The sequence below is a fragment of the Hyperolius riggenbachi genome, chromosome 9 (genome assembly GCF_040937935.1).
Source record: "Hyperolius riggenbachi isolate aHypRig1 chromosome 9, aHypRig1.pri, whole genome shotgun sequence".
NCBI lineage: Eukaryota > Metazoa > Chordata > Amphibia > Anura > Hyperoliidae > Hyperolius > Hyperolius riggenbachi.
Genome location: NC_090654.1, coordinates 285,189,727 through 285,216,192, shown reverse-complemented (window position 1 = coordinate 285,216,192; position 26,466 = coordinate 285,189,727). Strand labels below are relative to the sequence as shown.

The 26,466-nt window shown below is 44.7% G+C and overlaps 1 protein-coding gene across 1 annotated transcript in view; it reads right to left on the bottom strand.

Annotated features, from left to right (window-relative positions):
* Positions 1–26,163, bottom strand: part of GCH1 (GTP cyclohydrolase 1) — a 76,813-nt gene extending 50,650 nt beyond the window's left edge. Inside the window, exons 1-2 of the mRNA XM_068254719.1 lie at positions 24,729–26,163; positions 1,947–2,056 (exon numbers count right to left, since the gene is read on the bottom strand). Coding sequence (XP_068110820.1) covers positions 1,947–2,056; positions 24,729–25,062 — 444 coding nt within the window. The 5' untranslated portion in view covers positions 25,063–26,163. The remainder of the gene's footprint in view (positions 1–1,946; positions 2,057–24,728) is intronic.
* Between the last annotated feature and the right edge of the window lie 303 nt (positions 26,164–26,466).

The window sequence follows — 26,466 nt, the reverse complement described above, 5'->3', positions numbered from 1 at the left end:
TATGGTAGGACATTAGACTATGACTATGGTAGGATTAGAGTGTGAGCACCTCTGAGGACAGTCAGTGACATGACTATGTACTCTGTAAAGTGCTGCAGAAGATGTAACTGCTATATAAACACATAATAATAATATGGTAGGGCATTAGACTATGACTATGGTAGGATTAGATTGTGAGCTCCTCTGAGGACAGTCAGTGACATGACTATGTACTCTGTAAAGTGCTGCAGAAGAGGTCAGGTTTGAGAAACACTGTGGACCTACCATATTATTATTATGTATTTATATAGCACTGACATCTTCTGCAGCACGTTACAGAGTACATAGTCATGTGACTGTGATGTGACTATATATATATATATATATATATATATATATATATATATATATATATATATATATATATATATATGCAGAAGATGTCAGTGCTATGTAAATACATAATAATAATATGGTAGGACATTAGACTATGACAATGGTAGGATTAGAGTGTGATGTGACATGACTATGTACTCTATAATGTGCTGCAGAAGAGGTCAGTGCTATACAAATACATAATGTAGGATTAGACTGTGAGCTCCTGTGAGGACAGTCAGTGACACATGACTATGTACTCTGTAACATGCTGCAGAAGATGTCGGGGCTATATAAATACATAATAATAATATGGTAGGACAATAGACTATGACTATGGTAGGATTAGATTGTGAGCTCCTCTGAGGACAGTCAGTGACATGACTATGTACTCTGTAAAGTGCTGCAGAAGATGCCAGTGCTATATAAATACATAATAATAATATGGTAGGACATGAGACTATGACTATGGTAGGGTCAGATTGTGAGCTCCTCTGAGGACAGTCAGTGACATGACTATGTACTCTGTAATGTGCTGCAGGAGATGTCAGTGCTATATAAATACATAATAATAATATGGTAGGACATTAGACTATGACTATGGTAGGATTAGAGTGTGAGCTCCTCTGAGGACAGTCAGACATGACTATGTACTCTGTAATGTGCTGCAGAAGATGTCAGTGCTATATAAATACATAATAATAATATGGTAGGACATTAGACTATGACTATGGTAGGATTAGAGTGTGAGCACCTCTGAGGACAGTCAGTGACATGACTATGTACTCTGTAAAGTGCTGCAGAAGATGTAACTGCTATATAAACACATAATAATAATATGGTAGGGCATTAGACTATGACTATGGTAGGATTAGATTGTGAGCTCCTCTGAGGACAGTCAGTGACATGACTATGTACTCTGTAAAGTGCTGCAGAAGATGCCAGTGCTATATAAATACATAATAATAATATGGTAGGACATGAGACTATGACTATGGTAGGGTCAGATTGTGAGCTCCTCTGAGGACAGTCAGTGACATGACTATGTACTCTGTACAGTGCTGCAGAAGATGTCAGTGCTATATAAATACATAATAATAATAATACGGTAGGACATTAGACTATTGTAGGATTACAGTGTGAGCTTCTGACTCCTGTTTTAGCCATAAATCTGCAGCATGGCGTCCAGATTTGCACTTGCGATCTGTATGGAACGCCATGCTACAGACGGGCAGCGTTCCCCCCACGCAGCTCGCATGCGATATCTCTAGACTCCTGACAGATTTCCTGCAGTGCGGGTCAGAAGCACAGCAGATTCGTGTCTCCAGGGTAAATCTGTACACTGACAGCAGGTCTGCGCGCCCCCGCTGTGCGCTCCCGTATACCGCTCCCCTTGTCACCTCAGTCTACTCCGATGATTAGAGGAACATATTAGATTGATTTTGTTGCTTGTTTTTCTTTACTAAATAACAAGTCGAAATGCCGCTGCCTGGATCAGAGCAGTTATTACCACGAACCGCCGCTTCGAAGAATTGCTCGGGAAATAAGCGTAATTGGCTTGACAGCGGCTAAACGGTCAGACGTGAAATTACCTTTCCGATGAAGGGGACTAAGTGATGCTCACACATGGAAAACATGTCGATATCCTTCACAATCACCATCTCGTCGTGGTCCTCATCGAAGATGGCGTCATTCAGGACGTCTGCAAGAAACACGGGCGAATTAGTCAGACAGATAATTACAAAAACAGAACGATTTCGGCATTTAGAGCGAAGGTTGTTTTTGAAGTGTCGGTGAACTTATACTTATGAGTGGTTAAGATGTCGCAAAATGAGGGTCTAATCAATAAACGCAATATACTTACAATATTGATCGTAGCCCTGCTCTAAGACGCTGGTATGTCACTGCTGACACTAAACAGCGTTCAATCGATGACCGCATATCGAGCCACCATTGTTTATCTATTCGTTGTAATTGATTTTCTAAAGGAAGAAGATCAGCTAGAAGATCTGGTTTATTTTAATACACAGGATTTGCATTTGATTTTATGATTCATTCATAAAACAGAATTGTTTTTTTTCCCATAAAAAAAAAATAAATAATCAGATTGTATTTTTACCTCGCAAAATCTTTTAAGCCTGGGGCCCACTGGCAGCGCATTGCAGGAGACCGTAAAAAACACTTTCCGAAGTCCCGTGATTTTAACCTTTTAGCAACCAATTTATTCAGAGTTTTGCAAGTGCTCCAGGCCAATTTATTAGCACATTTTTTTTTCTTATTTGTTACATTTCCCTGCTCCTAATTAGTACTGCTGTAATGTTTATTTATAGCCACTTGTCACTAGGGGGCAGTGTGAGACAATAATAGAGGACTTCTATGTTTAGTTTCTGTATTTTCTGCTACCAGAGAAAGATCAAAGCATTCCAAAATATTTACAGCACAGGGAGTTCTGCCAACTGAGGTCAAAAGCAGATTCCTTATCTCAAACGAGATAACTATTGAAGCTGCTCATTCTTGGAGCACTTTGGCTCTGCGGTCATTCAGGCGATCCCTCAAGTATCGCACCCAAAATGCTGCATGCAACCCTTTGCAATCGCTCCGGGGAGAGTGGAACCACCATCATAGGGTTCACTGTTGGAACACTTTGCCGATCGCTGGCGATCGGCAAGTACTGCAAAAGCACCGCCAGCGGGCCACAGGCCTTACTGTACATGCTGCAGGTGACATGCCAGTATCCTAGAACAGGGCTAAAATCAGTGATACAAATATATTGCTAACAACTAATCAATTTTAAAGTTATTCTAAAAACGTTAAAGCACAAGTACACAACCACTGTAAAAAAAAGAAAATTAAAGGCACCATACGTATCTCAACTCTATTAAGATTTATACCCTATCAGAAGAGCCGATTTCTGCCAAGTACCTCTTGGTTTGAGACCATTATTTTCAGCACTCCCCTATTGTGTATAAAAAAGTTTTAAAGAGGAACTGTCGCAAAAATCTTAAAATTTAAAACACATACAAATACATAGCTCCCAACTGTCCCTTTTTCGGAGGGACAGTCCCTCTTTGGGAGCCCTGTCCCTCTTTCACCCTCATTTGTCCCTCTTTCAGGACTTTGTCCCTCTTTCTATGTAAATATATATATTTCTCTACTAAAAAATGTGTTTGACTCTAAACTTTATTCCCAAGCTATAAATTGATATAATACTAATTTTAAAAATGTTACTATGAAGGAAAATGAACCAGGATAGAACGGACCAATGTGGTTTGAATTATAAAACAACATGTTTCTTATGAAATCTTTATGGTATGAGTGACTAGAGGCGTGGCGAGGGCATGGCCAGGGGTGTGGCAGGGGCGTGGTTTAAGTGTCCCTTTTTCTTATCTCAAAAAGTTGGGAGGTATGCAAATAAGAAGTACATTTATCCTAGAGTAAAATTAGCCATAAATGACTTCTCTCCTATGTTGCTGTCACTTACAGTAGGTAGTAGAAATCTGACATTACCAACAGGTTTTGGGTTAGTCTATCTCTTTATGGGGGATTCTCAGCATGGCCCTTATTCTTTATAAAGACATTCCCTAAAAAAAGATTTATACAAAGATGTTGGCCAGCCTCCCTGCTCGCTGCACACTTTTCTGGCAGTTGGACAGAGCAACTGCCATTCCCTAAGTGCTTTTAAAAATAAAGAAAACCCTGAGAACTCCCCTATGAGAAGATGGGCTAGTCCAAAACCTGTCAGTAATGCCAGATTTCTACTGCTTACTGTAAGTGACAGCAACACAGGAGAAAAGTCATTTATGGCTCATTTTACTCTGGGAGAAACATACTTCTTATTTGTGTATGTGTTTTAAAGAGACACTGAAGCGAAAAAAAAATATATGATATAGTGAATTGGTTGTGTACTATGAATAATTACTAGAAGATTAGCAGCAAAGAAAATATTCTCATACTTTTATTTTCAGGTATATAGTGTTTTTCTAACATTGCATCATTCTATAATATGTGCAGATTACACAACACTCAGCATTCAAAATGATTCTTTTAGAGCAGTCTGTGAAGTAATGACCTCTCCTCTAGCAGAGGAAAAGTAAATAGTCCAGGAACAGTTGAGATAATAAAAGTCAGATAACAGCCCTCTCCACAACTAACTTAGTCGGAGAGCTTAATGGCTTGTTTGCATAGAGATAACAACTGGAGTTTCTCAACTCTTCCTGTACTGGAAACAATTACACTGATGTATCTGATCTTAATGTTTTATGTCTTAGCTGTGCTACACATACAAATCATAATAGCATCATTTTTTTTTTCGCTTCAGTGTCTCTTTAAATGTTAAGATTTTCATGACAGTTCCTCTTTAAGTATGACATTAGTACAGCAGTACTGCGTCGCCAGCTGCAGGCTGATTAATCAGGAAGCAGCCGCTCGCGCGAGCGGCTGCTTCCTGTCAAATCACGGCGGGGGGCTCCGTGAATAGCCTGCGGGCCGCCGATCGCGGCTCGCAGGCTAAATGTAAACACAAGCGGAAATAATCCGCTTTGTTTACATTTGTACGGCGCTGCTGCGCAGCAGCGCCGTAAGGCAGATCGGCGATCCCCGGCCAATCAGCGGCCGGGGATCGCCGCCATGTGACAGGGGACGTCCTGTCACTGGCTGCACAGGACGGATAGCGTCCTGTGCTGCCTCGATCACCGGGGGGGGGGAGCAGGTAGGAGAGTGAGGGGGGAATTTCGCCGCGGAGGGGGGCTTTGAGGTGCCCCCCCCCCCCCCCCCGCCAGCCACACGCAGGCAGAAGAGATCAGACCCCCCTGCACATCATCCCCATAGGGGGGAAAAAAGGGGGGCAATCTGATCTCTCTGCCTGCACCCTGATCTGTGCTGGGGGCTGTAGAGCCCACCCAGCACAGATCACCCAACACAGCGCTGGTCCTTAAGGGGGGGTAAAGGGTGGGTCATCAAGTGGTTAAAGCAAGCCTGTGACTTAAAAAAAAAAAAAAGAAAAAAAAAAGAAAAGATAACTAAGTAGTCAAAAGCCTCTAGAGTGTCTTTCACGACCCCACCACTCTGGGTGGGACTCTCTTTTTGTTTGCAGCTGCGCTCCAGTCCATATACAAGCACAGCCATGCTGCGCATTTGCGCCGTGCACAAGCGTTTTTTTCGGCTTTGTCATGTTTCGAGTATATCAGCTACTATTAGTTTTTATTACACCTTACAGCACTGTATTCATCCACGTGGCCTTTTTTAAAATGTTGCTGTGTTAAAGCGCACCTGAACTGAAATGAAAAGCCAAAATAAACATACACACATCATACTTACCTCCCGTGTAGTCTACTCATCAATGTCTTTCTCCTTTCCGGCTTCCTGTTTGTCCACTGTGATCAATGGAAATTTCCGTCCTCCGGTTTGAAAATAGCCGTTGCACCATAACAGCTTCCTTCTCAGCACACTGTTAAACTGTAACATCGCCCACTTCAGCCATAGGGAAACATGGACATGACCTTGCTCATCAGTTGTCCTTCTAGTTATAAATGATATATAACTGACAGCAACTGATATTTTTCATTTCTGACAAAATCTTGTCAGAACTGGAAGGAATCATTTTAAGAAGAAAATGGTGAGGAACTGACGGCGAGGTAAGTACAGTATGTAGTATTAATTTGCAGGTACATCATGGGTTTATTTGAAATACCCCCCCCCCCCCCCCCCCCGATACAGTGGATGTACTACTTGTGCATCATTGCAACGCCATCTTGTTAGCATTTGCTGCATTTTAATGTGAGCTGAAGTGCACGTCGTGTTTTCAATGTTGGCAATCAATCCTAAAGATTCAGTGAGAATAATGTAATTTTAAAAAGTGCTTCATTTTTACAATAATTATGTATAAATGATTTAGTCCATGTTTGCTCATTGTAAAATCTTTCCTCTCCCTGATTCACATTCTGACATTTATCACATGGTGACATTTTTACTGCTGGCAAGTGATGTCAGTGGAAGGAGATGCTGCTTGCTTTTTTTGGCAGTTGAACACAGCTGTAAACAGCCATTTCCCACAAGGCAACAAGGTTCACAGACAGGAAACTGACAGGACCACGGTCCTCACAGTTTCCTGTGGGAGGGGTTTCACCACAATATCAGCCATACAGAGTCCCCCGATGATCCGTTTGTGAAAAGGAATAGATATCTCAGGTAAAAGGGGGTATCAGCTGCTGATTGGGATGGAGATCAATTCTCGGTCACGGTTTCTCTTTAAAACAATAATGCCTACAGATATTACATTACATCAGGACACCATTTTCAAAGACATCTTGCATTTTTAGTTTAATCTACAAAAGTTTCCTTTCGATTGATGAAAAAATAAACAGCCCCCTCATTTCATATCTACAGATCGCAAGGATTTCCAGAAATGTTAAAGATTTTTCAATAGCAGAGAGATGAAAAGTTATTTTCAACAGCAGATAAAAACGTATCTCCTAGTAGAAAACTTAGGAGAAAGAATTAATTGAATAATGGCCACAGACAGGAACCCAGTGCTGCCAGATTCCAGCATTTACCGCTATATTACAGCCAGCAGTGAATATATTGCATAACCTGCTCCAGGCTGGGGGATATTTCTCATATCTGGACGCTTCCCGGCTGCTGTTTTGGTCAAAGTATTGACAGTTGCGCTGTTTTCATGCCTCCTCCAACAGCTTATTTCCTCCAGCGTCTATCTGCGGAGGGAACATGATAACAGGGCACTTTCATTTCCTGTCTCTCGTCCGCCTAGCAGCGGTCACCGTGGTAACGCAAATTTGCGTCATTTTTGCCTTTTCATTAAGTTAATCACAGTTTGAATGTTGTTCGATCCTGTTTGCCTGGTTGCGGCTGCACGGGGGAGGGGTGGGGGCACATTTAAAACCACAGCCAATATCTTACAACTAAAATTAAACAAATGTACGTGTGTCTCATATCTCAGGAGTGATAAGATGAGGATGTGTCGACTTGAAAGTAACTCAAAAATGTCCACAGCTGAAAGATTGAAAAAAAGGGAAATAAAAAAGTTTTCTGAGATAACTGTAATTATTTGACATCATTTTAAGTAAAAAAAAAAAAATTAGCAGTGTACTTTTTACACTAAATAACTTTTAGCAACCTTCTTGATTTAACTTTATGTTAAAGCATTACAATCAATGGAGGGATCCACACACAGTCTTGTTAAGGAACAATGCAGCTTCTTTTGTTTCAGCACACATGCAAGACATCCGACCATCACAGCCGACAATCGTTTCGGGGCCTATTCAGGCCCCTTAGTCAAGGAGTAGGCAGACAAAACATGTACATGCTCACAGGGCTGTGGAGTCGGAGTCGAGGAGTCTGAGTCAGAGTAATTTTGGGTACCCGGATTCGAAGTTGGAGTCGGTGATTTCATATACTGGAGTCGGATGATTTTGTACAAAATCCACAGCCCTGATAAGTATTAGACTAAGGAGTTGGAGTCAAGGAGTCGGAGTTGGAGTCGGTGGTTACATAAACTGAGGAGTTGGAGTCGGAAGATTTTTGTACCGACTCCACAGCCCTGCATGCTCAGCAAGTGCGCAGTTAAAGAGACTCCGTAACAAAAATTGCATCCTGTTTTTTATCATCCTACAAGTTCCAAAAGCTATTCTAATGTGTTCTGGCTTACTGCAGCATGTTCTACTATCACCATCTCTGTAATAAATCAACTTATCTCTCTCTTGTCAGACTTGTCAGGCTGTGTCTGGAAGGCTGCCAAGTTCTTCAGTGTTGTGGTTCTGTGATGCATCTCCCACCTCCAGGCCCCTCTATGCACACTGCCTGTGTATTATTTAGATTAGTGCAGCTTCTCTCTGCTCTATTATCTTTTACAAGCTGGATAAATCCTCCTCGGAGCTGGCTGGGCTTTCACATACTGAGGAATTACATACAGGCAGAGCTGTCTGCACTCTGCAGGAAGAAACAGCCTGACACTTCAGTGGAAGATAGCTACAGGGGGAAAGAAGCACACAAATGATCTCTTGAGATTAAAAAGGAAGGGTGTATACAGCCTGCTTGTGTATGGATGTATTTTCTATGTGTGGACATGCTGTACATCAACCTACTTCCTGTTTTGGTGGCCATTTTGTTTGTTTATAAACAAACTTTTTAAAACTGTTTTTAACCACTTTTAATGCGACGGGGAGCGGCGAAATTGTGACAGAGGGTAATAGGAGATGTCCCCTAACGCACTGGTATGTTTACTTTTGTGCGATTTTAACAATACAGGTTCTCTTTAAGCCTCCTGTCTGAAGGAGGCCTAATTTTTATTCTCTCTGTATGCCGATGTACCTATATTTTAGCTCTGGCATGCTTCAATGAATGTGTCATTGAGCACAGACAATGAAACAGTAAAAACTTAAAAAGTAGATTTAAATATAAAATAAAACTTTGGAATATCTACGAAAAAAAATCATTTTTTAGGAGAAGGTGGATAGATACAATGGTTTATTTCATCAGATTATTTTCACCTCTGATGTTCTGTACTTCAGCCTTCAGTCGTTTTTCACTTTTTGCATCCAAGCAATTTTCATCTACCATTCAATCGCCAATAACTTTATCACTAATTATCGCAATGAATTGATCTATATCTTATTTTTTCCGACACCAATTAGGTTTTCTTTCGGTGGTACATTTTGCTAAGAATTATTTTTTTCTAAATGCATTTTAAAGGGAACCTTAACTGAGAGGGATGAATGTTTCCTTTTAAACAATACCAGTTGCCTGGCAGTCCTACTGATCTCTTTGGCTGCAGTAGTGTCTGAATCACACACCTGAAACAAGCATGCAGCTAATCCAGTCTGACTTCAGTCAGAGCACCTGATCTGCATGCTGTGGCTAAAAGTATTAGAGACACAGGATCAGCGGTGGGTAGCGGCGCATCGGCGGGAAGCGGCAGCAATCGTAAAAAAAAAATTGTGAAAATCGGCCCAGCGAGGCCTGAGTGGCGCCCTCCAGCGGTCATGGACGAGCTGAGCTCGTCCATACCGCCAAGGAGGTTAAGAAAAAAATTTGAAAAAAAATTCATTATAGCTTTAAAATAATACATGCTATCATAATTGAAAACTCACACATTTTATTTCCCCATTTGTCCCGGTTATTACACCATTTAAATTATGTCCCTACCACAGTGTATGGTGCCAATATTTTGCAAGTTGATATGAAACAATTCTTTGGTCGATTGGAAAACATACTGTTATTAAAGTTGGATTTTATCATTGAATAGGAATGTAAAACCTTCTTAAATCGTTCTGTTAATCGATAATTGCCTTCCACTTAATTTCGATACTTCAAATCGCCTTGAATGGGCACCTTAACAAGGCGAGAGATTGTCGCATTTCTTCCTGTACTGTAACCTGCGTCCCGTGCGATGTATGATGGCGAGGAGGCGTGGCTGCTGCACCTGCTTCAGCATGAAGCCAGCGCCAGGTGCTGCGAGTGAAAGGAGGACGAAGCCTTTCATCGCCTGTAATGAGGAGGAGCGGAGAGACGGGCGGATGAATGGAAGTGTGCGGGGAGGGCAGCCTGAGAGTAAACATCGCTATAGAAACCCGGGGAACAGAGAGCACGAGTGCAATTATAAAATCTTTAATTCCATTTCCACAGAGCCCGCGCTAATGTCTCATCCGCCGGCTATTGTGTACCGAAACGGGAGAGCGAAGCGACTGACTCACTGAACCGCCGAATATGAGGGAACCTCAGCGCGGCATCGGGTGTTAATATACACTGCCCCACACCTGGGCTGTCAGCATTCTTTATTGGAGTCGGTTTTTTCCATTCCCAGAAACAAGCGTCAAGAGCGCCCCACCCACCCCCACTCGCCAGGAACACAAGACCCTCAGGGCTGTGACTTAAAGTGGATCCGAGATAAACTTTTACTCATTGCATAATTGTGTTTCATATAGTTTATAGGGCATTCCTCAAGCCAAATACTTCTTTTTCTTTTGTTTTAATACTCTAATTCCCTATAAACTAAACAAGCCTTGCCCACAGCTCAAAGTGCCTTGGCACTCCATGTAGCTAGGGCTTATGGGAGCTCAGTCTGGGCAGGGGGAGGTTACTAGCCAGAGATTTCAGAGGAGGATGGGGGAGTCAGCTGAAGGCTGGAGATGCAGATCAGCTTGCCTGTGTGTAATGTAACAAACAAAACATGGCTGCTCTCGTATCGCAGGAATAAATAAACATGAAACTGTTGAAGCTGTTTGCAGCTAGATTTGCTGAGTAAAGTAAAGATATATAGACAAGTTACTTGTCATAGTTTTTTTTTCACCTCAAATCCACTTTAAGCTAAGTACACACATGCAAGAACTGTCGCCCATCGGGGATCGAGAAACGATCCCTCAGATGGCAATTCGGGGGAACGATGCTGTAGAGATTCATCTTTAGCCTTGAGGCTAGCAATGTGTTCTGTTACTTTGGAGGGAGGCGGAGCGACGATGATCAGCGGACAACGGAGTGTCTTCAATCGGCGAGACAATTAAAAAAACATTGCAAACGGTCATGCTCAGGCATAGCGTGTCACTACGAATCCGACAGGATGGATCTTTAACGATTTCCGAGCAATATCGATCAGCAGCCGCTGTACACACACAATGATCGTCGGCTGAAACTGTCGTTATCGGCTGTTTCAGACGACGGTTATCGCATGTGTGTACGTAGTTTTATGATGAGAGATGGTGAAGGCGATGCTAATAAAAAGGTGCATACATACATCCAATTTTGATTTGCTAATCACTGGCTGAGTTTACTACCCCCCATGTAGTATGAGAGCCAAATGGCGTTGAACACCATGATCAGATTGTGTAGGTAAGCCCTCACACTACATGGAAGTCATAAAATTGGCCAATCAAAATCAAATGTATGTACTATTCTCAACTTATCTAATGCAAATTATATATAGTTTATATATGATCTTGGCCAGCCCAGTTCCACGCTTCAAGCAATTCGAATTACATGTTTAGGAATTCACTATCTCTATTCCAGACCACGAGGGCTTGTTCGCACTGCAGGCGTATTCAGCTTTTTTTCACCCGCCTGCGTTTTTTAAGAACGCCCCCGACCGCCTGGCCAATGAATGTCTATGAGAAGGTTCATTTCAGCGCGGGTCGTGCGCTGTGCGGCTAGGAAAGCGGCGCCTGGACCATTTTCGGGGCGATTCCGCCTCAATGGAAGGTATAGGAAAAAACGGTGAACGCATACAAAAACGAGCATTAAGGCGATTGCGGTCGCGTTTTGAAAAATAGATACATTGTATTTATTATTTTCCGGGTCAAAGAGTGCACTTCCTGACTTGCATCAGGGAGGGAATTACAGAACCGTTCGGAAAAAAAACGCTTAGCGCAAAAACGAATCGCCCACCCAGGCGCCGGGAATCGGAAAAAAAAAAAGACGCCTCAAAAACAGCCCAACGCGGACGGACACGCGAACGGAACGCAATGTGAACAAGGCCTGAAAGACCACAATGGCTATCTATGCCCCTCTATGCACAATCTGAGAAGTTATCAACCTGGAGTGAGAAGGGAATGGAAGCTGACATAATTATTTAAATTGAAGTGAACCTGAATTGCGTAAAATTATTTAAAATAAACATACAGTATGTTGTACCTGCAAATGAATATGACATACTTACCTCACCCTCAGTTCCTCTCAGAAGCTCACTGTTTTCCTCTAACATCAATTCCTTCCAGTTCTAACAAGATTTTGTCAGAACTGAAATATAGCAGTTGCTGTCAGTTATATATCAGCAGCTGTCAGTTATAAATGAAAGGACAACTGATGTGCAAGGTAATGTCCATGCTTCCCTATGGCTCAATTGGGCGATATTACAGTTAAAGAGAGTCTGAAGCCATTAAAAATACTTGGCTATTTATGTTAAGCAATATGAGCAGTGCTGAACCGCCACATTCCCGCAGCAGTAATAGGGCTTTATACCCCCTAAATCCCGGGGCAAAATTCCATGACTTTCCAGGTTGTGGATTTTGCTGCCTGGGGAGGCAGAGCTTAGTGCTGTAGCTCTGCCTCTACTGGAGTCAATCGCCACCGATCTCCGCCTCTCCCCACCCCTCTTAGTGAAAGAAGACAGAGGGGCGGGGGGAGGCGGCGATCCGCAGAGATTGACTCCAGTAGAGGCAGAGCTACACCACAAGGCTCTGCCTCTACCAGGAAGTGCTCCCCGATTTTTGCCCCGGGGATTTGGGGGTTATAAAGCCCTCATTCTGACGCAGGAATGCGGCGTTTCAACACTGCTCATATTGCCTAACATAAATAGACAGTAAAAAGAAGTATTTTTAATGGTTTCAGACTCTCTTTAACTGTAATATCACCCCCTTGAGCCATAGGGAAACATGGACATTACCTTGCACATCAGTTGTCCTTTCATTCATAAATGTCAGCAAAAAGAAGTATGTATTTTGGCTTCAGACTCTCTTTAGGGCCCGTTCTCACTTGATCGGGAATCGCACGATTCCCGCTCTAGGCAAACCGCTAGCGTTTTTTTAAAAAACCCTACAACATGTAACAAATGGCAGTGTTCTCACTGCCGCTTTGCGGTTAGTGTTAACCGCAAACGTGTTACATGCAGCGGTTTGCCGGCGGTTCGTGATTAGCGATCGCGATTAGCATGCATAGCACCGCTAGTCGCGATCGCTCCAAAACCACCCAGTTATTTTTCAGGGTTCATCGCGGGAAAATCACTCCCGCGGTTTTAGATGTAAACGGGCCCTTACACAGTGTGCTGAGCAGGAAGCTGTTATGGGGTAATGGCCATTTTCAAAATGGAGGACGGAGAATTCCATCAATCACAGTGGACAAACAGGAAGCAGGAGAGAAGAAAGAGATTGATGAGGGGACTACGCAGGAGGTAAGTATGACGTATGCATGTTTATTTTGACTTTACATTTTCAGTTTAGGACTTTAAGACAATGCAGAATGCCTGGCTGTTCCTCTGTTCCTTTGTCTGTGATAATTTTACCCATAGCCCCTGAACAAGCCTTCAGCAGGTCAGATGTTTCTGCCTGAAGGGTTAGCTGCATGCTTGTATCAGGTGTGTGATTTAAACACTACTGTAGCCAAAGAGATCAGCAAGGCTGCCAGGCAACTGGTTTTGTTTAAAAGTAAATAAATATGGCAGCCTCCATATCCCTCTCGCTTCAGATGTACTTTAAAGAGAACCAGAGACGTAGAAGAAATAGATTTGTACACACCTGGGGCTTTCTCCAGCTCCATAAGCCAGGATCGCTCCCACGCCACAGTCCTCCGCTGCCTCTGTCCGCCGGTACCGGTTCCTGTAATTTCCACCAGTCGACGCAAGCGCAGTGCGCTCCCTCCGTACTGCGTACAAAGCCGGAGGGAGCCCCTGCGCATGCGTACAACTGGTCGCGTCCGGCGGAAGTGACGGGACCCGGTACCGGCGATAGAGGCAGCAGAGGACGGCGGCGTGGGAGCGATCCAGGCTTATGGGACTGGAGGAAGCCAGGTATGTATAAAATCTTTTTTCCATGTTTTAGCGTAGGTTCGTCTCTGGTTCCCTTTAAAGACAATGAGAGTTTTCTGTGCTTTCTCCTCTGCGTCTCCAGTGACCTCCTCACACCTTGCGGCAGCGGCGGATACAGATCAGCGGAGGCATCGCGGCAGCACACAGGATATTAAAGTCAGCGCTATCAGAGGACACGGCGGTGCTGTTTACATAGGAAGAGTCTCATTGCTTACTTTTCATTAAATCCTGGTTATACAGCCCCGAATATTCCAAATATTGATCTTCATCTGACGCTGATCACACTGGCGAGTTAAACTGTAACCGAGTCACGTACATCGCGTACAGCGGAGTAAAGTCCACTGATTGAGTAGGTCAGAGGCCTCTAACCTGCTGTCTAATGATAACCGGAGGGGAGGGGCTTAAAGTGATCTTCCATTTTCGCTAGACCTGCTGTAAGCATCTATCAGCGCTGCACAAATCTCGTTGTGATTAATCGTTTTCACCACTTCACTGATCAAATCTGATTACAGAGAGATCTGTCGGCTACCCATACACCGCAGGCCGATTCCATGATGAAATTGTGACTCCGCATCACCGGCCCGACGCTGTCCCCCTAATATCAAATGTGCCGCCCCCCCCCCCCAGCCAAGAGCATTCCGATTGACAATGCGACCAATTTCGTGCCGAAATAGATCGCATGTATGGATCGAACATGCTGCAAGATGTCGGGCCTTTCGTAGTCGATTGGGTGCGCAATGGTAATGACAAGTGATACCGTGACAATCGATGAGAACGACAATACTTCCGGGGCTGCCCCCCCCCCAATGTCAAATGTGCCCCCCCAACCGCCACGAGCATGCTTAATCAGGTGGAAATTGGTTGCATGTATTGATTGGACATGGCGGAGCCACGCGTATCTTTCTAAGCGTTACCGTCCTGCAGTGGACGCAAAGAAGGATTCGCATGGCCCCGGGTGCGAAGACGCAGTTATCGTTGGCTTACAAGTCATCAGTAACGAAACTGCACCGCGGCGGGAGAACGGAGGCTCGTGGAGGAGCGGCGCGGGACAGTACGGGCGCTGGGGGCTTGGGGGAGCCCCAGGTAAGTGAGACTGTTTGTTTTTACAGCAATCTTCAGTTCCGCTTTAAAAACTACTGAAGAAAACTGACACAGGGCTGCACATCCAGGCTTGCAACGGAGTCCAAAACGCTGTGTGCTTGCGGCGTTCTATTCAGCAGGCAAGAGGTGAAAAAAAGTCCTTGTTCCCGTATTTCCTGTAATGTCCATAAGTTTTGTCTGCTTTCCTTTGTTGACTGACGGGCAATCTGCATTGTTTAAAAGGAAACAAATATGGCAGCCTCCATATCACTTTCACTTCAAGTGTCCTTTAACTCGTGATTAATATCCCCTTATAACGGAGGTGAAAAATAAAGGGTCATATTCACTAAATGGCGGTAATCACAATAACATGCCTAAGGTTTTACGCACAATGGGCTTGATTCACTAAACCGTAATAACTCAAATATCACACCTTATCAACGATATCACACCTTATCAAAGATATCACACCTTATCAAAGATATCACACCTTATCGGAGTAGCATAGCGAGCACTACAAACCCACAGGGGCTCAGGGCAGGATGAGTGTCATTGCCAATTAGCAGGCATAAGTGTGTGGCACTCGCTATGCTACTCTGATAAGATGTGTTAGCTTTGGTAAGGTGAGATATCTTTGATAAGGTGTGCTATCTTTGATAAGGAGTGATATCTTTGATAAGGTGTGCTATCTTTGATAAGGAGTGATATCTTTGATAAGGTGTGCTATCTTTGAGAAGGAGTGATATCTTTGATAAGGTGTGATATCTTTGATAAGGTGTGATATCTTTGATAAGGTGTAATATCTTTGAGTTATCACAGTTTAGTGAATCAATCCCAATGAGTGGAGTGTAATGCGTTGCATGTAATTGCATTCTGCTCTTATCACAGTGCAGTAAGACGTTACTACCGTTACTCTGATTACCGCAGTTTAGTGATTATGCCCCAAGGTGAGATAATTCAGGTGAAAATTAATCAGCCCCATTCCGCATCCTCACAAGTTTGCCTTTAGGCAGCAAAAAGTCTAGAATCGCCCGTGACAAACACCAGCGCACTTGGAATGCAGTTCGGCTGGGTTTGTAGGTTCATGGAGGGTGAAGGCTAACATCTGTGCCTATAGGCTCATGTGATGTAAATCCGGGCCTGGGTACAAATTTGCATACATTTTTTTATACTTTATAAAATATAGGAAGGAAAGGCTCACTTATCCTCCAAAACCGCAGAGGGTGCAGCCCTGACGCTTGACGGCAAACACCACATCCACGGCGGTAACCATCTTCCTCTTGGGGTGCTCAGTGTAGATGGTGTGTGGGCAGCACGGTGGCGTAGTGGTTAGCGCTCTCGCCTTGCAGCGCTGGTTCCCTGGTTTGAATCCCAGCCAGGGCACAATCTGCACGGAGTTTGTATGTTCTCACCGTGTCTGTGTGGGTTTCCTCCAGGCACTCTGGTTTCCTCACACATCCCAAAAACATACAGATAAGTTAATTGGCTTCCCCCTAAATTGGCCTTAGACTACAAAACATACACTACACAATACATACATAGACACATGACTATGGCAGGGATTAGATTGTGAGCTCCTCTGAGGAACAGTTAAAGAGAGCCCAAGGTGGGTTTGAAGAATATTATCTGCATACAGAGGCTGGATCTGCCTATACAGCCCAGCCTCTGTTGCTATCCCAAACCCCCCTAAGGTCCCCCTGCACTCTGCCATCCCTCATAAATCACAGCCACGCTGCTGACAAACAGCTTGTCAGAGCTGGCTGTATTTATCTCTATAGTGTCAGTCTGCTGCTCTCCCCGCCTCCTGCAGAACTCCAGTCCCCGCCTGCATCCCTTCCCTCCCTGCTGATTGGAGGGAAGGGACGGGGGAAGGGACCGGAGCTATGCAGGAGGCGGGGGAGCAGCTGAGACTGACACTACAGATGTAAACACAGCCTCACAGCACAGCTGTGATTTATGAGGGATTGCAGAATGCAGGGGGGACCTTAGTGGGGTTTGGGATAGCAACAGAGGCTGGGCTGTATAGGCAGATCCAGCCTCTGTATGCAGATAACATTCTTTAAACACACCTCGGGTTCTCTTTAAGTGACAAGACAATATACTCTGTACAACGCTGCAGAAGATGTTGGCGCTATATAAATACTAAATAATAATATATTGTTATGGTCTGAAAATGCCTAAAAAAACAAAAACAAACGCATTGCTGTGTGAATAGCATAAAAAATGTATATAAAATAAATAAATAGCACAGCAAGCACCTTTTTCCCGCATGTGGTATGTAAATCGTAAGCAGTTTTCATGCAATGTTGTCCTAATAAAAAGCGCATGTGAATTGTGTGTTTTTGTAAGGAAAAAGAAATGAGGGGAAAAAAAGATTTGGTAATGTATTTTTTCACGTGTTGAATATCATTATTATTATTTAGTATTTATATAGCGCTGACATATTACGCAGTGCTCCACAGAGTATATTGTCTTGTCGCATAACTGTCCCACAGAGGGGCTCACAGTCTAATCCTACCGCAGTCATATGTTTACGTTTGTATCGTGTGGTGTGTGTATCGTAGTCTAGGGCCTATTAACTTATCTGTATGTTTTTGGGATAGTGGGAGGAAACCGGAGTGCCTGGAGGAAACCCACAAAGACACTGGAGAACATACAAACTCCGTGCAGAACGAACGCTGCAAGGCAAGAGCGCTGACCACTACACCACCCAATATACTAATTTATTGAAATTGCAAAGTTGAAATGCAGAAAAAAACGCAAACGAAAAATCAACGCAGGAAAAAACACAGAAATGCACACGGCAGAAAGTCAAGCGAGCTCCCAGCCTCAGCGATGTGAAGGTGAAGTCAGTGTACTCAGTAGAGGTCTATATACGCCAATAGAGGAATACAGTCAGGACTCTTGCAGATGCTTTGCATTTCAGCTGATCATTCTCTCTATATTATAACTGGATTGAGCAACACAGCAGATGGGGGGGCAGTCGCTGACTCCACCTGGCACCGTTTGTTCTGCTAGCTCTGTGATTGGTTACTTAGCAGAGGCAGGGTGGGACCACACCCCTCTTTTTAACCAATAAGGAATGAGCCTTAATGACCCAAATTTGCTACATGACAGTCAAACAAATTCTGCCTGGGATCAAAGTTTGGGAATCCATAAAAGTAATACCTGGTGAGGGAGTTCTAGGAAAAAAGAGATCTGGTTTTGGGCCTGCGGAACGAGTCAAATATATTTTTTCAGCACAGTCAAAATTGTTCTGTTCTTATCTCTTAGCTTGGTTCACACCGGCAACTTCCAGCGTTCGATGATGTAGTTTATCGGCGAGATCACATTGAGATGGATAGGAGCGTTCATCTCAATGTGTATACCGTCATTTGCGCACACCCGGCAGTCGATCAAAATTTCTGCAAGTAGCATCCCACAGGGATTGCTCAAAACACAGCGTTGGAATTATGGGAGACGATGCCAACCGCTTTTCTGCTTGGTTGCTCCAAAGAATCCTGATCAGAACTCTGGTCGCAGCTACCTGGGCATGGAGGGTCCCGCCCACACGCCTCCTTCATTGCGCCTCCTCACAATCTAATCCTACCATAGTCACAGTGTAACATGCTACCATATTATTATTATGTATTTATATAGCACTGACATCTTCTGCAGCACTTTACAGAATACATAGTCATGTCACTGACTGTCCTCAGAGGAGCTCACAATCTAATCCTACCATAATCACAGTGTAACATCCTACCATATTATTATTATGTATTTATATAGCACTGACATCTTCTGTAGCACTGTACAGAGTACATAGTCATGTCACTGACTGTCCTCAGAAGAGCTCACACTCTAATCCTACCATAGTCATAATGTAATGTCCTACCATATTATTATTATGTATTTATATAGCACTGACATCTTCTGCAGCACATTACAGAGTATATAGTCATGTCACTGACTGTCCTCAGAGGAGCTCACACTCTAATCCTACCATAGTCATAGTCTAATGTCCTACCATATTATTATTATGTATTTATATAGCAAGAAGTTTTAAATCAGGATGATACCATTTATTGGCTAACTACAAATGAATAAGAATAAACAAGCTTTCGGCCTTGCAGCCTTCGTCAGGTTTATATCCTGTTAGTTTGCAAGCTGGTGGTACAGACAGCTTATATACATGCAACATCAAAAGGAAAGGTATTTATATAGCACTGACATTGTCTGCAGCACATTACAGAGTACATAGTCATGTCACTGACTGTCCTCAGAGGAGCTCACAATCTAATCCTACCATAGTCATAGTCTAATGTCCTACCATATTATTATTATGTATTTATATAGCACTGACATCTTCTGCAGCACTTTATAGAGTACATAGTCAAGTCATTAGCTGTACTCGGAGGAGCTTACAATCTAATCCTACCATAGTCATACTGTATTTCCTTGAGCAGCAAAAGAGATACAATTAGTCTGTGCTACAAGAGTTGAATTATGGCAAATTGACATCTGTAAAATCGCAAGAGTGTGCTCCGGCTGCTAGTACAACAGCTTGGTCGCACAAACGAAACAATCATTCAATAAACATGATTTCAAAGGAATCAAATAACACCGTGAACTTGGAGCGATCTTTGAAATAACCAATCAGAAATTAATACCTGGATGACAGTCCGCTCTTTGGCATTTTTGTTTTAGAATTTGGAATCTAATCCAACCAAAACCATACATGATAAAGCAGCATTTGCTTGGGGACATGAACCATGAAGCCAATGTTTCGTGACCAGGAAGCAAAGAAGGGTCATGAGCCAATCTGCACACTCAGGCAAAGGGAGATCCCCTTGGGTGCAGGACACCTCTATAAACTACAGTATGTGTGGCGTTGCAGTGGCCTTATCTACACAACAGCCTGGGCTTTTGATCCCTTTTTGCCTTGATAAAGAGACCCTTTGAGGTCTCGAAATGTTGGTTTCATGGTTTATGTCTGGATAAAACGGCACATCACCAAGGAAGTGTTGGTTTATCCATTATCTTGATCTGGAGAGGTGGCGCCATCCACCTTAATCAATCCAACCTCTCTTCATTCACTTTGGCTACATCACAGTGAGTACAGAATAGGGACACCAAGAGCCAAATATAGTGTAGTATGTACTGGTAGTTAAAATGAAGTATGATAGAGTAATAAGCTATACTCACAAAGCAGGGTTACCTCCAAGGCAAGCACTGTACAGGCAGGTGGGGAGATTAGACCTGACTCCACTCAGGATTAAGGAGTCACTCTCCGTAGATGAGGAAAAAAGGGGGTAACATCCCTCCACCCGGGGTGGACTTGATATAGCATAGTATTGATACAGAGGCGCCAAAAGGATAAAAGTATCTAAAAGGTTTTAAACATGAGGAGGCAGTGGTGGACTTACCTCCTCCAAGCAGACACAAGCATTTCCAATGTGTTTGTCAAATAGAACAAGTTTATTTACATACTCCAGGGGACAATGCAACGCGTTTCGCAGGTTTAATCTCCCTTCATCAGGCAATAACAACGGAGCAATAGCATATGTGGTCAGTAGAAGAGCCAGGCACCTCGGTGTCATGCCAACTGCCTTTTCTACAGACAGACTGGGCTTTTGATCTTGTTTTGCCTTGATAGAGACCCTTCAAATTCTCGAAACGTTGGTTTCATGGTTTAGGTCTGGATAAAGCAGCACATCACCAAGGAAGCGTTGGTTTATCTATTATCTTGATCTGGGGAGGCGGCGTCATCCACCTCAAACAATCCAACCTCTCTCCATTCACTTCGACTTCATCACCGTGAGTGCAAGATACAGCAAAGTCTCCGTTATGCGGAACTCATGCAATCAGAAGTCTCGACTAACCGGCATGCCTGGTTATAACGGGGACTTTGTTTTCGGCGGCTTTGAGGCTTTTAAAATACTTACCGAGCCTCCAGCGACATCTAGCAGCCTTTTTGCAGCACCCAGTAGGCTCCTAGTGGATTCCGGCGTCCGTGCTCGCAAGTCAGCATGTCACCTGACCTGATGCGGGTCAGCTGACACATCGGCTTCCGTGCACGGAGGAAGCCAGAAAGCTGCAAGGCTGCTAGACATCGCTGGAGGCTCGGCAAGTATTTACGGGGGAAGGTTTGTGCTTTTTAAGCCGGTGTCTCAAGTAACTGGCAAGCACACGTGTCTGGCATTAGGCGATCTCAGCTGGTGCCAGATACTAGGGACTCTGCTGTATAGATCTACCATACATTGCTCCTCACAGTTCAAAACAACCAAGTTGCATCAAATTCAGTTGAAATTTACCATCCTGTCCGATCTCACGTTCAACTAATCAGTGCCTCAAAGTAGTTGCAAAGTTATTGATTAATCGCAGGAAAAAGATTTTTAAATGACTGAACCTGTGAAAAACTGTTTCAAGTACTGCGTTTATGGCCATTTGTGTGCATTATACAATTGGTTTTTAAAGGCCACTGTGTTTAAAGGGCAACTGAAGTGAGAGCAATATGGAGGCTGCCATATTTATTTTCTTTTAAGCAATACCAGTTGCCTGGAAGCCCTGCTGATCCTCTGCCTCTAATACTTTCAGCCATAGACCCCGAACAAGCATGCAGCAGATCAGGTGTTTCTGACATTTTCGTCAGATCTGACAAGATTAGCTGCATGCTTGTTTCTGATGTGATTCAGACAATACTGCAGCCAAATAGATCAGCAGGGCTGCCAGGCAACTGGTATTGTTTAAAAGGAAATTAATACTGTAGCCTCTTTTTACTTCTCACTTCAGGTGTTTTAAATCTGCATTTCACAGTACAAATATAACCAATTGTCTTTTAGTTCTGTGACTAATGGTGCCCATTTACCCGGCACTATAAAAGCTTGATTTTCCCATTTATTCGACCAAATTGATTGAATCAAATGAAAGTGGAAAATAATATTTTTTTTCTATCAAGAAAAACGAACGATCATCCCATTTTTTCAATAAAAATCCAATCCTACATTTTGGAAAAATCTTTATATTCGATCTAACTGAATAAACGAACAAAATGATCTAATCGAAAAAAAATGAAACAATTGTACCATGTATGGGCACTATTAAAGGGAGCGTACACACATACAATATTAATATTACCACTTCCAAGTAGTATGAGGGGCAACAGATTTCAAATGCTGTCAACAGATTGTCTAGGTAAACTCTAAAATACTACGTGCAAGTGGTAAAATGATCCAATCCTTAGACAATCAGAATTTGATGTGTGTGCACACCCTTTTGCTGGGAACACACGATGCTATTTCCCATCTGCTCAACAGGAATTGGAGTCGACCTCATGTATAAGTCGACTCCAACATTCAACCCTCTTAAGCTGGATTTTTTATTGACTCAAGTATAAGTCTACCCAGTAAAGGTAATGGCTGCACTTGGGGCTCAGGAGGGGTTAATGACTTCCCTGCATACAGTATTGCAGCCATTAACCCCCTCCTGTCCCTTAAAGAAAACCCGAGGTGTGTTTAAAGAATGTTATCTGCATACAGAGGCTGGATCTGCCTATACAGCCCAGCCTCTGTTGCTATCCCAAACCCCACTAAGGTCGCCCTGCACTCTGCAATCCCTCATAAATCACAGCCGTGCTGTGCGGCTGTGTTTACATCTGTAGTGTCAGTCTCAGCTGCTCCCCCGCCTCCTGCAGAGCTCCAGTCCCTGCCCCCGTCCCTTCCCTCCAATCAGCAGGGAGGGAAGGGATGCAGGCGGGGACTGGAGTTCTGCAGGAGGCGGGGAGAGCAGCAGACTGACACTATAGAGGTAAACACAGCCAGCTCTGACAAGCTGTTTGTCAGCAGCATGGCTGTGATTTATGGGGGATTGCAGAGTGCAGGGGGACCTTAGTGGGGTTTGGGATAGCAACAGAGGCTGGGCTGTATAGGCAGATCTAGCCTCTGTATGCAGATAATATTCTTCAAACCCACCTCGGGTTCTCTTTAAGTGCAGCCAATACCTCCTCCAGGCTCCCAAGTGCTGCAATTATTGACTCCCTAATACTGGGCATACACGGCTCGTTTTTACAGCTAGAGTCTCCCGCTCGATTCCGCAGTCAATTCTCTTATCTTCTGCTCGTTTTTCTTATCTTTTTCCATTCACTGCAATCCAGAATCGAGCGGCGAAACGATTGGGCGGGAGATCGGAGGACATGTCGGAAATGATCTATTGAGCCATCTTAATGGCTCAAAAATGAGCCGTGTATGCCCAGCATTATGCAGTCCAGTATCCCCCCCCCTCCCCTCCCCTTTCCTTGTTAACTGTTGTGGCCAGGACTTCAGACCTGAGTTCACTTGGCATTTCCTTTCCTCAAAGTGTCACTTACCACTGGGTACATTGCTGCAAATGGGAATGTCACTATTAGTACACACATTACTCAGTGTGCTCAGTGTTGCCCGTGACTCGTGTATAAGTCGACCCCTATACTTTTATGAAGTGAATCAGACCTACATTTCTAGACTTATACTCGAGTATATACAGTCATTATTTCCGTCATGTCCGATCTGATTCCGTTCAGCAGCGGGATTGATTTTCCGATTGGGAGAAGTTTGGACATGGCTGCTATCCTACTTTAGGGGACCCAGCAGGAAACCTCATAGAGAAACTCCACTAACGTGATTGGGTGAACAGCACCCTCTGGAACTGCTAGGTTTCCAATAGGTTGCAGTAATGTACACCCACACTATTCGGCCAATCACAATGCTTCATGTTGTAGAGGGTGCTGCTTTTGGAGAACTGTTGAGGTTACTTGCAGGGTCCTCTAAAGTAGACTAGCACCTGGATATGTACACACGGGTCCATCTGAAAATGGCGCCTGTGAATAATGGCGCACGGTATTGCCGCTAATCCGTTTGACGCTTATCGCTATTTAACATTAAAGCCTTATCGCTATTTAACGTTAAAGCCTTATTGTTAATTAACTCTAACCTCCCCCTGGTGGTGCCTAACCCTAACCACCCCCCTGGTGGTGCCTAGCCCTAACCACCCCCCTGGTGGTGCCTAACCCTAAGCATCCCCCTGTTGGTGCCGCCTAATCCTAAGCACCCCCCTGGTGGTGCCTAACCGTAAGCACCCCCCTGGTGGTGCCTAACCCTAAATCTCCCCTGGTGGTGCCTAACCCTAACCACCCCCCTGGAGGTGCCTAACCCTAAATCTCCCCTGGTGGTGCCTAACCCTAACCTTGACAGTGTTACATTAAATCCATTCACTGTTTTGCAGTTAAATAACTTCTGCTGTTTGGCTTATGAACGGCGCTATTGATAAATAACGTTAGTGTGTGCCGATTTTTTCTTTTTTCCCTGCATTATTATGCAGTACTAACGATAAATAGCTATAAGCGCAGTGTTCTCCCCAGGCTCTTTTAGCCGGGTGCTCCACCCGGCTAGTTTTGGTGACCACCCGGCTGTCATCGGCTCATCTTCTCCTCTGCTGTATGCAGAGAAGAGCCGGCCCTGCATTCTGTTATCACGCCCCACCCGGCTACTTTTTCTTGCCACCCGGCTACTTTTTCATGCTACCCAGCTGGAAAAAAATTCTGGGGAGAACACTGAAGCGTATCTTTTTAATGCGGCGACATTTGTATGCATAGGCGCTGTGCGCCATTATTCCCTGATCCGGTACACACATTGCATTTCCCTGTCAGATTACCCATTGATTGGAAGGTAAATTGATTCATATGTATATGTATGTCCTGGATGGAACGTAAACTTTCACAGCCCATTACTAGATGTATGTTATTATCTCTCACCTGATATGGTCTCCTGGTAACCCTTGGTAAAGTACTGCATGGCTGTGGCGGCCCTCCACGGTGTCTTCAGCAACCCTTGCCTGCTCGGGTCTTCTCCCAGAGCCCTCAGGATGGTGCTGTACGCTGCTGCCAATGATGGAAGGTTCAGTTCATTGTCTTCTTCGCTACGAGTCCTCTCCTCCCTCCAACTCTCCAGGGTTGGGGTGCTGACCCCAGACCTACCCCTGTCTACAGCACTCTTGGCTGTTGAGGCTCCCTTCTTGTCCTCTGGGGTAAAACCATTGCAGTTCGTGGACTTCTGCTCTGGCAGTACCCTCGCCTTGACGGGATCCATGCCAGTACTACACACAGTCGCCTTTGCAAGATACAAGGTACAACCCTCCAGCTAACAAAGTCCTGCTCTACAAGCGACAAAGAGTTAGAAGAGTTGTTAGTAGAAGAGTAATCCCCTGCTGATGACGTCACTCGGAGAAGTTTGTAACCCTCGTTAGAGTAGAGGAACGTCTTGTGTTAACCCAACATGTGGTGGGATCTGGACATGCAAAGTCTCTGGTTGCCTCAAAGCTGTCAGATGTGACAGATCAGTCCCAGAATAAAGAGCACTCTACAATCACAGCAGTTCTACTCTATTAGGTGAAATAAAATCAGTTGTCTCTATGTAGCCTTACCCTGAACTGACATAGTGTACACAGCCTTGTTCCTGGACCTCAGGTTTCTCTAGGGAAGTCCTATAGGATCTCCTCTCCCAGTGGTGGCAATGGGTTGTCAAACTCTTGTTGAGCAGATAAACCGCGCACAGACTTTTCCCAGGCTGTAGCTGGTGGACTTTTTGGCCAGGTAAGGGCAGGTAGGTGGCAGACTAAGGGCAGGTAGGTGGCAGACACTGGTTGGGCGGGTAAGGGCAGGTGGGTGGCAGAGCCTGGCTGGGAAGGTAAGGGCAGGTAGGTGGCAAAGCTTGGCTGGGAAGGTAAGGGCAGGTGGGTGGCAGAGCCTGGCTGGGAAGGTAAGGGCAGGTGGGTGGCAGAGCCTGGCTGGGAAGGTAAGGGCAGGTAGGCGGCAAAGCTTGGCTGGGAAGGTAAGGACAGGTGGGTGGCAGAGTCTGGCTGGGAAGGTAAGAGCAGGTGGGTGGCAGAGTCTGGCTGGGAAGGTAAGGGCAGGTGGGTGGCAGAGTCTGGCTGGGAAGGTAAGGGCAGGTGGGTGGCAGAGTCTGGCTGGGAAGGTAAGGGCAGGTGGGTGGCAGAGTCTGGCTGGGAAGGTAAGGGCAGGTAGGTGGCAGAGTCTGGCTGGAAAAGTGGGAAGGTAAGGGCAGGTGGGTGGCAATAGATTGCTAGCCTTGAAGGTTCAGCTTCCTAAAGAGCTGCTCTCCAGCCAACCAGCCTCGCTCAGCTGCTCGCAGCGATTGCAGCGGCCGGGCTCAGCTACTTTTCTATGCAGCTTAGCGGCCCGCCCACTTCTCGCCCGCCGCTGATTGGATCGTCACGCCGCGTGCGTCACCGTCTTCCTGGTAAGCGGATCAGAGGAGAGCGCAGAGCGGGGCGGGCGGGCAGCAGACGCGGAGGAGAACGCCCGGAGCACCGGGGAGGAGAAGAGCGGAGATCAGGAACCGAGAGCCCCGTCCTGATGGAGCACCGCCGGGGGAAAGCCCTGTAATTCCCCGACCGCGCCGCTCACAATGCCAACACCAGGAAACAAGGAAATGAAAGGGAATATGGCAATGTGGGGAATTTACAGGACGTTG